This window comes from Schistosoma haematobium, chromosome 5 (genome assembly GCF_000699445.3).
Source record: "Schistosoma haematobium chromosome 5, whole genome shotgun sequence".
Classification (NCBI taxonomy): Eukaryota; Metazoa; Platyhelminthes; class Trematoda; order Strigeidida; family Schistosomatidae; genus Schistosoma; species Schistosoma haematobium.
The window spans coordinates 2,318,468-2,337,654 of NC_067200.1; the positions used below are offsets into that span (position 1 = coordinate 2,318,468).

Genomic DNA, 19,187 nt, shown 5'->3' on the forward strand with positions numbered 1-19,187 from the left:
AAATAAATACATGAATCCATATAAAAATAGGACAGTATTCTCATCCCATTATTTTTATCATGGAATCTATTTCATACGAAGTCAAGATTCTGTGCAGTTTCACTTTAAACATCATGTCATTTTCAAAAAATAATGATATATAAAACAGCTTAAGGTCTTAACTAATCACTTCATTTAGCCCTACAAATGCCCTGGTATGGCCGAGAGTGGAGAGAGTCTGCTCTCCCTCTTGAAATGCTCTTACATAGCCACGTGCATACAACCACTGCCAAAGAAGTCCTACTCACTACCTTCTCGCGGCATTACTTTTGTTTACGAAATCGAAAGGATGAAAAGTGAATGTCCGGTTCTTAAGCTGGATTAGTGGATGTGGAGGATCCAACTAGGGAAGTTGGAAAGCCTGGATTCCAAACCAGTGGCGCGCATAGGCTCCAGGATCCTGAGGGAAAAAATCGTTAGTTACCGACTATCATGAGACTGCATCACCTGACGTTTCTCTATTGCCTTGTGGATCAGACCTTTAGGTCAAAGATTCTAGGTGTGGCTGGCTCCCTTAGAAAACCACCTACTTCGGTTCGGGCACGAGGACAGTATCTCAGCCCTCACACAAGTCGAATGCTTTGTGTGGCTCATATCTATTTGGTGTCTCCTTGTATCAATGTTTACATCTTTAAACAAATAATAAATAAATTGTGAAATGAGTGATAACTGACATTCATTTTTTCTAGTTTTGCATATAATACAAAATTGATTGCGTGTTTATCATAATTGATTTTTTCAACATTATGTAATATACTACTAATTTCCATTTGAGTAACTCATATTTACCTGATTAAGCAACATTTTTAATAGTTGAATTCATAAGCTATTCATGTATCGATAAAAGATAGACATTAAACCTGCGAGACCAAAATTCGTGGGTTCGAGTCGAATATGTAGGATCGCGGATATGTACTGCTGAAGAGTTCCACACTACAATAAAACGATCATTCAGTGATTTTACGTTTCTAACGGTTGCCTTAACATAGATCAACTCATGAATTCACTTACTATAATTACTAGAATTTCCATAAACCCCTATTCTGATCATAAACATCATTCTTTTCTTAATTTTTAGATTATTAACTCATAACTTTACACTTAATTTCAATTGGATTCTACCTATACAAATACGTAATCAACCAGAATCTATTGTAGCCAAAGTTAGTTTAATATTAACTTATAACCATTTGTTACTAATTCTTCTTATTGTGATTTTGTATGAATTTTCATTTGCTGTTTATGTTAGGGTTAGAGTTGATTCATGATATATATGAGAGATCATTTCTAGTTTAGATTGATCCTGAATAGGTTCATCGAGAATGATTTCTATTGTTAACATTATTTATCGATTTTAAAGTTAGTCTTTGATAAACTATAAACTAAATGGTTTCCATGACACATCTAGACTCACATGATAACTATTCAATGGATTCTTCAGAATTAGATAATACTTAACATTATGTTGAAGCTAATGAAGAAAATGTAATGTTCACCACTGTGAGGTCTATCGAAGCGTCCAAGTCACCCGATCGAGATACGCGCAAAATCGAAGTTTTCAAAACAACTATTTGTCTACAACAGCGGTTCTTTATTGAATAATACACAAAATTTTGTTACAAACCTCAACTTGTGAGGTGTCTGGGACATTAAAACGCGTCCTTCAAGTATGAAAATAAAAAGGCTTCCTGTAACACTAACCTAAAGAATAATTATAACATACGATAGTACAAAGGACAGCTGATAACTGTGTCTAAATTTGATAACAGTTTATGAGCAACCGAAACTCGAACCAAGAGCAAAACAATATGGAAAGTGTTGCGCTTAAACAAATGCACAAAACTGTGGATAACGGCTATAGCGATTAAGGTGCAGTTATTATAATGATAAACACAATGAAAAGTACAATAAACGTTATAAGTATATGTGAACATCCCAGAATACTACACTATAACTTGCGTGATAACATAAGTGTAAAACTTGTTGGGAATACAACTGCTTACTGAATGTAAATAAGTAGTATAAAACAATATACAAAGGAGTGAAAAGGGAGCGAGTAGAAACAATGTAAGACAAACTTAACAACCACATTTTTTAAAGTTTGACTTCGCTTTACTTGGTAATTAATTGGAACCTGTCACTATATATCAACTTTCTTGATTGTGAGAAGGCATTTGATATCGTGGATAGGAGAACATTATGGAGACTTCTTTGAAACTATGGAGTACCTGAGAAAATTGTCAATATCATCCGGAATTCATACGACGGACTATAGTGCAAAGTTGTGCATGGAGGACAGCAGACAGAAGCATTCCAGGCGAGGACCGGAGTCAGACAGACTGATTACTCCCTCCTTTCTATTTCTTCTGGTGGTTGACCGGATTATGAAGACCTCCACTTATGGGAGGAGAACGAAATACAATAGACATGTTGGATGCAACTAGACGATATAGACTTCGCAGACGACTTAGTCTTTCTATCCTATATGCACGGGCAAATGCAGGTCAAGAAAACTACTGTAGTTGAAACCTCCGCATCATTGGGTTTCAACATATACAAGGGAAAATTCAAGATCCTCATATACAACATGGAGAACACCAACCCAATCATACTTGATGGAGAAGCTCTGACTGATGTAGAAACGTTCACGTACATGGACAAGCATAATCGATGAACAAGGAGGATTGGCAAAGCAAGGACAGCATTCCTACAATTGAAGAACGTGTTGAACTCAAAATAAATGTCTGTAAGCCAACATCGAAGTCAGAATCTTCAATACGACAGTTCTACTCTAAAAAGCTGAAATTTGGAGAAAAATTGCAATCATCATCAAAGAAGTACACGTATTTATCAACAATGGTCTACACAAGATACTCAATGTCTACTGGTTGGATACCATCAGCAACAACCTACTGTGCGAGAGAACAAACCAGCTTCCAGCTATTGAGAATATTAGGAAAATATAGTGAATATTCCCATTTTGCCATTTGTTAAACAAAGAAGGAACGAATTGAGCGAAAAAGAAATTGAAAAGATATTAGGAAAATATGTTGTAGGTTGATATACATACATATTGAGGAAATCATCAAACTTCATCACGAGACAATCATTAACTTCGACTTCTGAAGGGAAACGGAATATTATTAATATATTTTTGACTGAAATTTGACCAATTTTGGTTAGCATATAGGCATCATGTGGAGATTGCCTCAATATAACCATTGTGACACTATATGATATAGGGCAGGTGGAATGTGGCTAGCGTTGGAATCCAGGACGTGCTTAAATCCTGTGGTTCATCCAGCTAACAAGTCGCAAGTAAGCCGAAATGTGTGTTCTAAATTCCACTGCTAGCCACATCACTTATACCATTAAGATTTCTGTTACTATGACATATATCTTGATAATTTCATTTCACTGTGTTGATATCCTACGACAACTTGAAGAGACACACATATATGCCAGGTTATATACTACTTACAGCTGATTGGTTGTTGCGTACAGTAATTTCAGCCTGGTAACACTTGAATTTGTTACTTATCCACGCAATTCATTTCTAGTCTTCTATGTTTATTGTCTAGAGACTTGAACATGGTTATTACTGTGACTCTACATTGATAAACATTGGCTTGTTCTAATTTGTATGTTTGCAGGTTTTCTGTAAATTTTATTTGGTTTCTTTTTGTTGAACAGACTCAGGTTTATTTTACTGCTGGTGACTGTGAGAATTATTGAGTTTTGTAATTTTACATCACACGGTGATGAAGACCGAATGGCTATCAAGTGATTCCCAGTCTTTAATGATTGTCTGACTAAGATCAGACCAAACAACAATCGTATCCCCTTGAATATCTGGCTATGCATAGAAATTCTCGAAGTTCTAGCGCAAAATTATCGCTCATAGAGTTAACCAAATAGTTATTTAGTCAAGAACTAGGAGACTATACTACATAAGGACTTCGATTTATAATGTATTGACAGCTGTTAAAAATACAAACCTAGCAATCAAAGATAGCTAGTTTGATATGAAACTTGGAGACCCTTTGTTTAGTTGCATGGGGTGCGTTGAGTGTTCACTGTTAGATACTCCCAGACTGAGACCACATTATTGTTCATTGCTCTCCGGATTTCCTTGTTTTTTTTGAGTGACATCAGGAAAAGACAGGAAGTAAAATCATTTTAATAGTAGATTTAAAGTTCGACAAGGACATCAACTGGAGAACTACTACATACCAAGATATATTGGATGGTTACTTAATTTTGGTCGAGGCCTATTCAACAATGTATCAGTCGCTGACCGTTTGTCATCTTTGACGTCATTTATTATAAATACAATCAACCAGTAGCACTTTTCGATAAAAATATTAATATCAGAAGGGGTTTTTGTGGATATTATAGTAATTTTAATAGTTGAGATCATGAGTCAATTGAAGCTAGACCACCGAAGAACACCTGGAAGCATTGGACAGCTGTTTCGTTCTATTGTGGGACTCCTCCGTGGCAGTACGCATCCACGATCCCACCTCACGAGATTCAAACCCGGGACCTATCGGTCTCGCACACGAAAGTTTAACCTCTAGACTATTGAGCTGGCCGGCATCCAATAGTTTTAATATCTAACTTTAACTAATCCATGAAGTTGAGCGACACATCCACCATTTTCTTCGTTATTGAGTTACTATCTGACAGTTGATGAGTCCCACATTAGGACGAAACGGCCGTCCCGTAATTCCAGGTTTTCCATGGTGGTCTAGCTTCAATTGACTCGTGATCTTAACTATTAAAATTACTATAATATCCACAAAAAGCCCCTTCTGATATTAATCAACATATGCTCACTAGTAACGGTCTTCAAAAGGTATATCCTGGAGTTCTAATGAGAAGCAGTGACCAGTAGAGTTCAACTGGGTCTGCTGTGAGATAGTAACTCACTGAAAACAGTGGTGGATGTGTCGCTCAATTTCGTGGACTAGTTAAAGTTAAACATTAACACCGTTGGATGCCGGCCAGCTCAGTTATCTAGTGATTAAGCGCTCGCGTACGAGACTGATATGTCATGGGTTCAAGTTTCGTGGGGCGGGATCGTGGATGCGCACTGCCACTGAGGAGTCCCACATTAGGATGAAACGGTCGTCAAGTACTTCCAGGTTTTCTATGGTGATCTAACTTCAATTGACTCATGATCTCAATTATTGAAAAATATTGATATTTCTTTAAAGTATAACACGATTTTATTCCATTATTGTAATGAATATAATGCTTCATTTAACAATTGATTAGTTATTTGAGAAACATGGTTGGACTTCACATCAAATAGCAGAATTTCATATTGGATTGCCAAATTATGCAGATATACAAAATACATCTATACAACAAATGAATAGATCATCTGAATTAGATTTACAACATTTACGATTCATTGTAACAACTGGATCATCGTTTAAACTTGATCAAAGTAAATCAAATCAAAAACAATCTAGTTTATCATCATCATCGTCGTTTGTTGGTAGACAACCAAAGATTCTGTTAGAAGATTTAGATGGTTCTGGTGAGAAAATGGTATATATACCAACAACTGGAACATTATTTGCTACAACTAAATGGATATCTATCAATTCATCATTGATTAATGATATGGATATTGAAGCATGTATTGGATATCAAGATAGGTTAGTTATTTTAAATGTTTCATTTATAAAGAAATGATTATTTAAGATGAAACTTCTGACGGTGAGAGATAATTAAAATTGACCAAAATTGTAGCGGTAAATAAATCCCCAAAACAAATAGCTCCGTAAGTTTTCGACATTGGATGCTGACCACATTAGTTTTAATGGACTCACCTAGCTGAAGGTGCTCGGTCATGCATCCGCACCAGATCACGAGTTAGAACACCGTGCTCAACATCTACTGCAATCGCTAGTCAGATTAGATCAGACGATCCTCGATATATTGATAGCCTATCAAGTATATCTTCGAACCTCCTCACTTCTGTCCTTTGATTTCACTTGGTGGGTATAATTCATATTAGGTGTTACTAGTTAAAGCGTTGTCAAACTCCGAATACCTGTGGCATCTTCAAAATGTTTACCAATGGAACTGATTCACATTCATATTTAGATAATAAGGCTGGGTTGTATTTCGGTTAGCACTTGTAAAGAGCATACTTTGTACTTTTCACACATAACATGCTTCATAGGAACAAGCATACTGATAAATGCATTTTGAAATGACTCAAAGCTTAGAGCTTTGTTGAAACATTATATGGTCAAATATCTCCTAGAGTTGAATAGAATATCTTTCTCAACGATTTCAATAATCAGTGTTTTTGGGATCTCTGCATTCATACCCTCTTTGAATTCAACGTTCCAGTCAACAAAGCTTTTTTTTGGTACTGTTAGAGTGTTTCAACTTATTACTTTCGTTCCCGGATGCTATCAATGAATCTGGGAGGGAAGCCAAGATTCATAGGTGTTTTTCTGATTCAATTTCATTCATCGTCAACTATATCCTCTCTTTTAATTATTTTAACTCTCATAGATAGAGAATGCATTAGATTCTTCTTACTGTTCAGCAAAATACAACTTTGGAAGTCCGTTTATTGTCTATTTCAAGTTGAATTTTACACATTATTCTTTTCAGTGACTTATTCGGTCTAATTTTTAATCAATGAAACATTTAATTCACAGTCTGAGATATTACTACTGAACTGTTTGAAAAAAAAGACAGCCAGTGTAGCAGTAGTCTCTGCATCAGTAGGCCTCAACATAAACAAGGGGAAAACCAAGATCCTCAAATTCAAAACGGAGAACAGCAGTCCAATCACACTTGATGGTGAAACTATAGAAGATGTAGAATCCTTTACATACCTGAGAAGCATCATCGATCATCAAGGAGGTCCAGATGCAGATGTAAAGGCGAGGATTGACAAAGCAAAGGCCGCATTCCTACAATTAAAGAACTTATGCAACTCAAAACAACTGTCTATCAGCCAATATCAAACAAAGAAACTTCAATACGAGCGTCAAGACAGGTCTGTGGTACGGAGCTGAAACTTAGAAAACTACAACAACCACCATCAAGAAGGTGCAAGTAGTTATAAATGGTTTTCTACACAAGATACTCAACATCCATTGACCGGATACCATCATCAACAGCCTTCTCTGGGAGAGAACGAACCAGCTTAGAGCTGAAGAGGAAATTAGGAAAACACTATGGAAGTGGATAGGACATACATTACGCAAATCATCATACTGCATCACGAGGCAAGCCCTGACTTGGAATCCTGAAGGGAAGAGGAAAAGAAGAAGGCCAAAGAACACATTACGTCGGGAAATAGAAGGAAATATGAAAAGAATGGATTACAAATGGAAGGAGCAGGAAAGGATTGCCCAGGACAGGGTTGGATGGAGAATGCTGATGAGCGGCCTATGCTCCTTCACGAGGAGTAACAGGCGTAAGTAAGTAAGTGATTCGAAAAAGTTGTATCATTTATAAAGGTTTTATAACTTGCATTTTTAAACAGATCTCTGTATCCTCAAGGATCAATGAAAAGACATGTTACAGACTTGCAATCATTAATTTATCCAACTACATCCTATTTACAACCAACACAGTTATTTCAATCCAATCCATTATTCTTAAACGATACAAGTAAAGATGATAATAAACAAGTTTATAGCACTTCAATACTTGATCCGAATAATACAATGGATGCTAAATTGTTAAATTTAATACAAGTAAGTGATACTATATGTTAATGCTTTTGGATATACAGTGTATGGGTAAGGAAGAATAGACAGTGATGTTTATGAAACATTATTAGAAGTGAACTTATTTTGCTACCATCTTAGAAATGTAACTACAATCAAGATTGTCAAGATTGTTTTTTATTGATAATCAGTAAAAGTTGCAGTTTCAAAGATGACTGGTGCTCTATGCTGATTCTAAAATAGACATTGTAAACAGTCTCGAGGAAATGTTTAAGTTCTTGGGATTAAGAAGAATTGTAGTTGCAAAGGAGGAACTTAGAGCGATAAAGTAGGATCCTATATTAGATATCCAATGAGTGCAACTAATTAATGGCGAAAGAAAGATAAGGCACTTAGTCCAATGGACCGTGGGCGAGACAATAATTTATGGACGAATCAATCAGGTATAAGATAACAAGTCTCGGATTTCGGCACAAAATTCACTCAACCGTTTGGCTAAATAGTCTTGGCATTATAGCTGATATCAGTTCGTGATGAAAACCCTTAAATCTAATTCCTAATCCTTAATCATCAACTGTAAATCATAATTCGAATTCCTCAACACTAAGTTATAACCCTCATTTGGTCATAGTTATTAGGTGAACACTCTCAACGTCAGTTTAGCATCGCTCAAAGATCGTCCATAAATGATAGTCTTACCAATCAACTTTTCATGAATACTAATCTATCTGATAGTTCAATTTGTAGGTTAATTCTGCATCATTCATGATCACTTTTTTTATTTGTACACAACAATAAGTCAGTAATGATATAAACTAATTTCTGATTCTACTAAGGGATGAGGTTTAAATTAAAGACCTAAGAAGGGTTAGAGGACAAGTTTGATATGAAGCTTCTAATATGTTGTGCTTCAATAATTAGTAAATACCTAATTGATCATGACTACAATACAACATTATACTGATTAATATTCAGTAGTATCTATCCAATAGTATATTTGTATGAGGATATACGTTAAAGGGACTATAATGGCCTATCTAGTTGATCAGGGAATATACATATATATGTGAAACTCGAAGGAAAACTGAAATATTAAATAACATGATTTATTGAATATCTACACTTCATTGTTTTAATCTGTCTTACAAAGTTAGCATTAAGTATTGATCTTTTATGGAAGCCCGTGGATCTGACACCAAGGAGATCGTATGTACGTTTGTTATCGCCTACCCTCGTATATATATTCATCGACTTAAATCGCGTTAGTCAATAACGGATTTAAATAAGTCGAATAACGAGAATGGACTTCTGAATACACATATTTTGTATATAAAGCGAATGGAGTAGAGAGAAGAGAAACGACTCAGAGTGAAGATGGCTGGTAAGCCAACTCCCATTTAACCAAGCGTTAATCAATAATTATAGTTACACAAAAGTAAGTTACAGACGTGTGATGAGTGATGGGATAAGAAATGTACACTCACCTTCGCGCTCATATAAAAACAGGCAAGAGTGATAAGCGAATAGTTAACAAGGTCAGAATGTGATTCAAGTAGAATGAATAGAATGGGCTGTCCGAAAGGTAGAATAAGGTATGTGGGCTTGACATAATAACTGACACTACAGATCTCTAACTCATTTCTTTATTTTGAGGCATTATTTGTCACCGATTATTGGTGTACTTATTTATTTATTTGTTTGAACACATAAATACTGATACAAGAAGGCACTAAATACATATGCTCCACATAAGTTACTTGATCTACGTGTGGGCTGTAATACTGCCCAGATGCCCAAACCAAAGCATGTGGTTTTCTCAGGAGGCTACACATGAAGCCTTCGACATAAAGGTCTAATCCACATGGTGGTGGAGCAACGTAAGAAGATACAGTCTCATGGTAGTCGGTGACCAATTATTGGTTCATACGTCATTTGTCTCCTCAGGATCCTGGGACCCATGTGTACCATTGGTTTGGAATCAGGGTTTTCCAACTCCCCTAAATGAACGATCCATGTCCACCAACTCGGTTAAAGCGCAAGACATTCACTTTTCGTCCTTTCGATTTAGTAAGCAACAGTAATGCCGCGAGAAGGCAGTGAGTAGGACTTCTGTGGAAATGGCTGTATACGCGCGACCATGTGAGAGGATTTCGAGAGGGAGAGTAGAGTTTTTCGACCCTCTACCGTACCAAAGCATGTGGGGGCCGATTAATAGTGAACGTTTGTGAATTCCCTTAGATTTCAAGACATGAGATTTTAGGGTGCATCAATTGGATGCACGTGCATTCCAATGACATTTATTATTTTCCCATGCAGATTTGTTGCATATTAAGTTCAAATATCATTTTAAAATATCACTGTAACTAGTTAAACTTATCAATGACTATCTGAAATGAATAAGTTCAGTCTAGAGAAATTCAACTGAAAGGATAGAAAACACAAAGGTAGTAAACGTTTTAGCCTAAAATTAAGTCTATAATTATGTATTATTCTGTACTCATGACTGAAAGTGTTACATGCCAACGCACTTAAGTGACAGTGATTACGTTATCGTTACTTACTTTCGCCTGGTACTTCTCGTGGAGGAGCATAGGCTGCCCACAAGCATTCTATCTGCACTAACAAGGACTTGACACACATGACATTGATCACGACCCAGTGATCAATCAACTGTGCCCACAAGCATTCTCCCCCAACCCTGTCCTCGGTAATCCTTCCTTCTTCTTTCCAGTTGTTATTCATCCTTTTCAGATCTGTCTCTATTTTTCGATGTAATGTGTTCTTTGACCTTCGTCTTCTCCGCTTCCAATTTAGTGCTTGCCACGTTTAATGCAGTTTAATGATTTCCATAATATATGTTCCAACATCTATTCCTAATTTCCTCTTCACCCGATAGCTGGTTTGTACATTGCTGTTAACCACAATATATATGGTTTATTGTTATCAGAACTTTTTAACCATCATTATTCTACTGTAATGAACAAGAACACCAGTAGGGCAACCGAATGCATTTGAACACAATTACAGAACATCTCACTAAAATCTGAGAACCATACAGTGAATACCTAATGTGTAGAATGTCAATCAATTTTCCTAAACTTGACTGTTTTTTTGCAAATATCAGTCCATCGTCTCAGATTTCATTGTTCATGCATTTTCATACCAATTGCTTTCCGTTTCTGTTCTTTCCTCTACGTTCTCCTACTCAAATACATTCTATTCTTGACTATCGTTATTATATACTACTTATATGAATATAAGTAGCTGATACCACACTTCTAAAATATTCAGTAATATACATGATGCTTTTTCCTTTTTTTTCTTATAGACTGCAACAGGAACTCATCTTTTACCAAATCAACAATTACAAATGACATCTTATCCAGAAGTATTATATCATACAAGAGCTAGTGGAGTTAATTATTTTCAATTAAACTTCTTAACGGAATGTTTTGATTTTTGTACGGATGATGATTTAGATAAATCTAAACGGATACGTTTAATTCAATTAAGACAAAAGCATATACCAGGTTTTCAAAATATTATTATACCAACATTTGCAAAACAAATTCCTGATGAAATATTTGATGTAAGTGAATTATATAATAGATCTATGATATTTCTTTTTTGATTGAGATCGTGAACCGATTGATGTTAGACCACTATGAAAAACCTGGAACCAATGGACAGCCATTTCATTCTACTATGAGACTCCTCAGCAATGCGTATCTACGAACCCGCCTCATGAGATTTGAACGTAGGACTTATCAGTCTGTCACGCGAGCAATTAATCACTAGACAACTGAGCTGGCCCGCATGCAACGGTGTTAATGTTGAACTTAAACCAATCCACAAAATTGAGCCACCATTCACCATTGTCTTCAGTGAGTTACTATCTCACAACAGACCCGATTGAACTCTACTGGTCACTAATGGTCACTGCTTCTCACTAGAGCTCCAGGAAATACCTCTTGTGGAGCGTCACTAGTGAGCATATGTTGAATAATATCAGAAGGGGCATTTCGTGGATATTATAGTAATTTAAATAGTTGAGTTCATGAGTCAATTAAAGCTAGACCACCATGGAAAACCTACAAGTACTAGACGGCAGTTTCGTTCGACTGTGGGACTCCTCCATGGCAGTGAGCACCTACGACCCAGCCTCATGAGATTCAAACCCATGACTTATCAGTTTCTTCTGAGGAGTCTCACAATGGGATGAAACGGCCGTCCATTGCTTCCAGATTTTTCATGGTAAAAATTACTGAATTTACTATGATATCCACAAAAACCCCTTCTGATATTAATCAACAAATGCCTACTAGTAACGGTCTCCAAGAAATTTTTTGTCAACGAATTATATGGATTAAGAGCACCGTGAACTTGGTCAAATATTGATTGAGCGTATCAAGTTCTTCTAACCCCTCTCCAAATAAATTAATGTTAACACAAGAATAGGCACTCGTATTTCTTCAGATACGAGATTTCACTTGATTGCGTATATAAAATGACAAGATCATAGTGCATCATCAACTATAAATCCTAATCGGTACACAAGTAGGATATTTGTATTACATGTGTACTGAACGAGAGCGCAGGCGGGAACAATCAAATTACAGAATGCATTAATCAAATCTGAATATCATACAATAAACACTTTATTTGCATAAATGTTTATCAGTTGTCTTAGACTTGATTGCTCCTTTGTTTCCACATCAATCATTCTGTGTTCTCGTTATATTTTCTTTGATCTTCTTAACCTTCTGATGCCAGGCATTTCATTTTCGATTGATGATACATACTACTTATGTCTGACGACATCAGTACATCAGCAAATACCACATATGTTTGTAGTTAATTAACACTTTTTCACGAATGACAATATATTATATGAGAGTAGATAAATAAAGACATACAATTAGGGTAAAGTAAGAATACCACTACTTACTTACGCTTGTTACTCCCGGTGGAGTATAGGCCACCGACGAGTACCACTAGTTAATTATTTAATAAATATTCAGAGTAAATACACGAAATAATTCACGTCCAAATACCTTCTTTCAGGTTTTATTTTTATCGAAAATAACATGAATCACTTCAGTTCATGAAAATGACATGCTATTACACTCATCCTTAGTTATCTACATACTTACTTACGCCTGTTACGCACAATGGCAGAGCAAAGGCCGCCGAACATCATTCTCCAACCCACTCTCTACTGGGCTTTCTTTTCTATTTCCATCCAATTCTTGTTCATTTTTCTCATGTCTATCTCCATTTCTCGACGTAATGTGTTCTTTGGTCTTCCACTTCTCCTTTGGCATTGACGATTCCATGTGAGGGGTTGCCTTGTAATGCAGCTGTGTGCTTTCCTCAATGTGTGTCCTATCTACTTCCAACGCTTCATCCTGATTTCTTCCTCCTCCTCTGTAATCTGGTTTGTTCCCTCTTACAGTAGGTTGTGAATGATAGTGTCTGGACAACGGATCCGAAATATTTTGCGTAGACAACTGTTAATAAACACTTGTATCTTCTGGATGATGGCTCGCAGGATTTGAACCCAGGGCCTTTGGTCTTGCGAGCGAACGCTTAACCAACTGGACCACTGAGCCGGCATCCAATGGTGATAGTGTCTAACGAAATTGCGCGACCAACTTCCATTGTACTGAGGTAGATACCTGTCTCTACCCGACATGGATTAGCTCCACTGATCACGGCTTCTCACTAGAACTCCGAGAATTTTCTCACGAAGCTAGTCACTAGTGAGTACATGTTGATTACTAGTATGGGGGTTGTGGAGATTATTACGTTTTTGGTTGAGATCATGAACCGATTGATGTTAGACAGATGGATTGGAGTTGGTACAAACTTTCATTTCTGTTTGGTACTTAACAACTGACTTACTTACACCTGTTACTCCCAGTCGAGGAGCATAGGCCGCTGAACAGTATTCTCCAACCCACTCTCTACTGGGCTTTCTTTTCTATTTCCATCCAATTCTTGTTCATTTTTCTCATGTCTATCTCCATTTCTCGACGTAATGTGTTCTTTGGTCTTCCACTTCTCCTTTGGCATTGACGATTCCATGTGAGGGGTTGCCTTGTAATGCAGCTGTGTGCTTTCCTCAATGTGTGTCCTATCTACTTCCAACGCTTCATCCTGATTTCTTCCTCCTCCTCTGTAATCTGGTTTGTTCTCTCTTACAGTAGGTTGTGAGTGATAGTGTCTGGACAACGGATCCGAAATATTTTGCGTAGACAACTGTTAATAAACACTTGTATCTTCTGGATGATGGCTTTTGTAGTTCTCCAAGTTCCCGCTTCATACAGTAGAACTGTCTTCACATTTGTGTTGAAAATTCTGACTTTGGTGTTGGTTGACAGATAGTTGTTTTGAGTTCCAGATGTTTTTCAATTGTAGATGTGCTCCTCTTACTTAAACTCATCCACTGTCTAGTAATTCGTTTCAGTGAAGGTTTCTTCTCATTCTTGGTTATTCAAATCACAAAACTTTCATCGTCCTTCTGGTCATCATCATCATCATTAAAATACACAAACCAAATTTATCAACGTTAAACAGATAGCCTGCACTGTTAGTTTTGATCTTGATTGGTTGCTACTGTTCCTTTCCCTATCATAGTCTGATTATTTCTTATTCTGATTTGTCATCTACTATTTGACTTGATTGTTGTGATGTAATTTATTTCTTATCTTTTGTACAAACTATCGAAATCCTTAAACTTGAACCATGAATTTCAGTTTAATGATTTAAAGGATCATGTTCATGTCAAGATTTGAATATATTAAATTCTATCCTCAGAGGAATCATGTACACACTACTGAATTGTAGCGATTGAAAACACAAATGGGAGTAATCAAATGTACTTGAATACAAAATTGTAAAACATCTTAGTAACTTCATTTGCAAAATATCAATCAATTATCTCAAACTTGATCTATTTAACCTTCTGCTTCCAAACATTTTACTTTTGATTGATGTCGCTCAGTTTGAAGCTATCACGAGTTCACTTAATCTACGAACGAGAAAGAAGACTCGGTGACCAAAGACCAGTAGGCTAACTATTGATGCGTCCCAGCCCCGTTAACTAGAGGGAGAAGTCCAAGCTTGGAATGGGAAGTATATTCGGCAAAACAGCCAGAAACGAGCGATAACAACAAACACAATTCAAAACGTATATATATACAGTACAAAACCGTCCTTGGGAAGAGTTACCAAATAGCATACTAAAAGACGCAACGGACCAATAGCATTTAAGAATATTTCCTAGTGGGAAACACGACATGAAGGTGACAAGAGCGCATTTGGCGCGAAAATAAAGAAATTAAAATTTTCTAAATAAAATTACAAAATTAGATCCTTTCCCAAGTGAGTGCTGGGGATATAACGTCCCCAACAGTTATATATTACTTATATCTCACAAGATCAGTAGTACAATACTTAGCTCTTTGAATTGTATCTCCTGGTTTTATGATTAGATAACATTTTCGTGTAAAATCTAACACAATAATCTTTACATTGAATGATACCTTAAAATCCATCTATTGATTTTAATAATTTTCAAATTATTTTGATTATTGTCTATTTCAATAGTCATTGAATGAGAAGAAGGATCCAGACGATATACATGATGTACTATCTAAAGGGATGAAAGCATATAAACAAAAGCGTAAAGTATATCTTGAAAAAGTAAGCCATATATTATGGTACTCTGTTACCAATATTATTAGTATTATTACTAATCGCTAAGTATGAATATTATTGGGATGGCTCCAGAGGTCCGAGAGGAATCAAAGAGTTCAATCCAATCAGAACGTAATGGAATATTAACATGGCATAACATGCCTCTTTGAGGATTGGTGGAATTATAATATTGATATAATAAACGCCAATATCTATAAATACCCATAGTTTTCTGTACATTCTGATATTTGGCCAACAAGCACCTGCTTCAGTTTTCTTCTGTCGTCTTATTTGTGACATGGAGGGTTATAACGTTCGAGTGCCCAAATTATACGCGATCTATTAAGAATCTAAGCTTCTAGATATAATAAATATGTTTATAAATTCACTTGGTATTATTTACTCGAATCTTCTCATTGATGTTCAGGACTGCAATTGATCAGTCTCTTATTGGCATATGTGCATACTATGCCTATTGCCTCGATATAGCCTTAATCCGCAGGCATTATAAACTAGTGAATACCAACTTTGAGATTCAAGTACATTCGGCTGACGAGTCCCAAATAGGACTAAGTGACGCGCGTCCTAAATCCCTTTACTAGCCATTATCCATCTTTGCTTATAAATATATTTATACTTTATGACTAAACCTTATTTTATTGAAGGAAAAAGGATTGTGGTTACCAGTTATACTAGTTGCCACTTAATTTAACAATAATTTTATCCATAAAGTGATGAAATACCATAAACCTGTATTCGGACAAGATTAATTATTATATAGTCCGCTCTCTCTCGCTCTCGATATGTTCTCACATGGCCATGTGTGTACAATAACTCTCACAGAATTCCCACACACTGCCTTCTCGAGGCATAACTGTTGTTCACAAAATGGCAAGGACGAAATGCAATTGTCTGGGGCTTTAACCGGGTTATTGGATATAGAGGGTCTATCTCGCGGAGTTGGAGAAACCTGATTCCAAACCGATGGTGCACATTCGCTCTAGGATGCTGAAGAAACAAATGGCGTATGAACCAATTGTTGGTCACTGGCTAACATGGGACTGTATCCCCCGGCGTTGCTTCACTGCGTCGTGGATTAGACATTTAGGTCGAAGGCCTCATGTGTAGCCTCCTGAGAAGCCCACCTGCTTCGGTTTGGGCACCTGGGAAGTTGTTATAACTGAAAATGCTGCTGATAAAGGGGTAGCGAATTATTGATCGGACCAATGACGCGCAAACACGTAGAACGACCTAGGGTTCTGATTGGGCCCGCTTCCCTATCTAGCCCAGCCAGTTAAGTCCAGAACGCAAGTCTCAGCCTCGAATATATAAATCATTATATTTCAAACACACTCTGTTTATATACTAAACAAGCAGACCACATCGTACCATAAAATAGAAAATAACATTGTACAATATTGATCAGTAGGAAAATGACACGTGAAATAAGCACTGACCAATAAGAGAATAATACCATCTCCAATTCCAAGAATAGCATTAGACTTAATAGAATAATTTTTGGGATATTTTCCTGAATATCCCGACAGAAGTATCACAGCCCACACATAAATCAAGTGATCTGTTTGGTGCATATGTATTTAGTGCCTTCTTGTACCAATATTTATGTGTTCAAATAATAATATCTCTAGATATAATAACAAAAATCGGTATATTTTTGTCAACATAACAGTTATTACCAGAAAGGGTTGAATCAGTTGAAGCTAGACCACTATGGGAAACTTGGGAGCACTGAACGACCATCTCGTTCGATTATAGGACTGCTCCATGACAGTGAGCATCCACGATCTTGCCTCGCGACATTCGAACAATTACGATTAAATCAATTCAGAATATTGTTATACTCCTTGAATAATATCTTCAAACGCTAATCTTCCTGATTACTGGTCATACTTTTACTACCTCTACCACTATGAGGTTTGAATTGACAACTGCATCTCTGTGCTAATGTGGTATAGTAACTTGAACTGATGTACGTACATAAAAATTTCTACGTTGTTACTGACCTAAAATTATGTATAATTAACTCTAATATTTATTTATTTAATAATTAATATTTTATCTTATCATACCTAAATATCATAGATTAAATTAGAAGTTAATCAACACTTTCAAGATATATTAAATAAGAAATCACTTCGTGAAATTGTCATTGAAGAAGAGATACCGAATATTCTGTAAGTTTCTTAATGACGAGTAGTAATTGAATCCGTGAATTGATATGAAGTTTTATTCTTTTTTAAACAAAGACGGATATTGGCTAGTAGTGGAATCCAGGACGTGCGCCACTTCGTCCTATTCGGGACTCCCCAGCTGCATTCCAGAGTTGATGTTCACTTCGGGACTCGAACCCGGTACCGTTCGTTTCCAACGCTATCTAGGATGCAGGTAAACCCAGCCGACGAGTCCCAAATATGACGAAACGCGCGTCCTGAATTTCTCTGCTAGCCACTACCTATCTTTCCTTAATAAGCTTGTTACTTAAGGCTATATCGACGCAATACTCACAGAATGTATGTATGCCAATAAGAGACTGATCAACTGCAGACCTTAGTAACAATGAGAAGATACAAGTAAAACAACACTAAGTGAATCTAAGTTTTAGTTTGTTATTTCAAGCTTTGTTACCAATTTTCTCTAATATAAGTGGATATTTCTGTAGTGATTGTGCTACGTTGACCAATCACCCTTGTAACTGTTACCATATAATCCTCAACGGTGTTTGAAATCAGAAGGTAAAGAGAAGCAGAAACTACAGTTTTATTAGCAGGTAACTCAGAACACAAAGCAGTGAGGCGAATGAGTGAGTCAGCGAACCAAGAGTGTAGATTGTAAATGTACATGTATAAAATATATAGGGAAATGAATGGATCATCAAATCAATTAAGCGATTAACAGTAAGGCTAGAAGAATGAATATATAAGTAGGCGGTAAGCAATGTTCAAGCATACATATTTCATACAAGCACAACAATAATAAAGTTACAATACGTTGTTATAGTACGGATGACTTTGTTCCCTAAATAAGTTAACAAAAGGGCTTAACTGAGTTAAATGAGAACAAACTCAATTTCACTCCAAGATAGAGGACTATTAGAAATATGTTTGCTTAAACAGATCCAGTAATTTTGGTGGAGTTTTGTGCTCTGAAATGAATCGTTTGGTTGTTGAGCTTTCATTGTTCCTCTGAACAACATAATCAAGAAAAAATTCAGGTAGAAGTGAAGTAATCGAATTTCTTCACATACAACTTGATTATGCTCAATGTTTGTGCCGATGATCTTGTTCAGAAGAACAATGAAGGCTCCACGACCAAATCATTCAGCTGAACTACAAATCTTCTCCACCATCTTAAGATCGATTGGTTTCCACACTCATTTAGTTAGATGAAATAATACTGGTTTAGATTGAAATGCCAATTTAGCGAGTGTAATTCAAACCAAATATTTACTATCTAAACATCAACGTTATTCTGACACTATAAAGCAACTATTTAACATCGTATAAAGTTAACTAGTGACCAGGACAAATTTCATCACTAAACTGAACTGTTTGCATTGTTACGATACCCAAACCTGACCATCACATTAATCAAGTATTTACGGTTAGTTAATTATGACCGAATAAATGAATTATTCACAGATCCTCTATCTACCATAAATTTTGGGAGCCAATTATTTATTTTACTACTTAATTTAATTATAGTAGTTCAAACATA

The 19,187-nt window shown here is 36.2% G+C and overlaps 1 protein-coding gene across 1 annotated transcript in view; it reads left to right on the plus strand.

The window, feature by feature from the left end:
* Nucleotides 1–19,187, plus strand: part of MS3_00008946 (uncharacterized protein) — a 69,017-nt gene that overhangs the window by 21,637 nt on the left and 28,193 nt on the right. The window contains exons 11-16 of the mRNA XM_051217287.1: nt 1,118–1,202; nt 5,320–5,708; nt 7,565–7,778; nt 11,080–11,340; nt 15,363–15,458; nt 17,556–17,647. Of these exons, the coding sequence (XP_051064668.1) occupies nt 1,118–1,202; nt 5,320–5,708; nt 7,565–7,778; nt 11,080–11,340; nt 15,363–15,458; nt 17,556–17,647 (1,137 nt within the window). The remainder of the gene's footprint in view (nt 1–1,117; nt 1,203–5,319; nt 5,709–7,564; nt 7,779–11,079; nt 11,341–15,362; nt 15,459–17,555; nt 17,648–19,187) is intronic.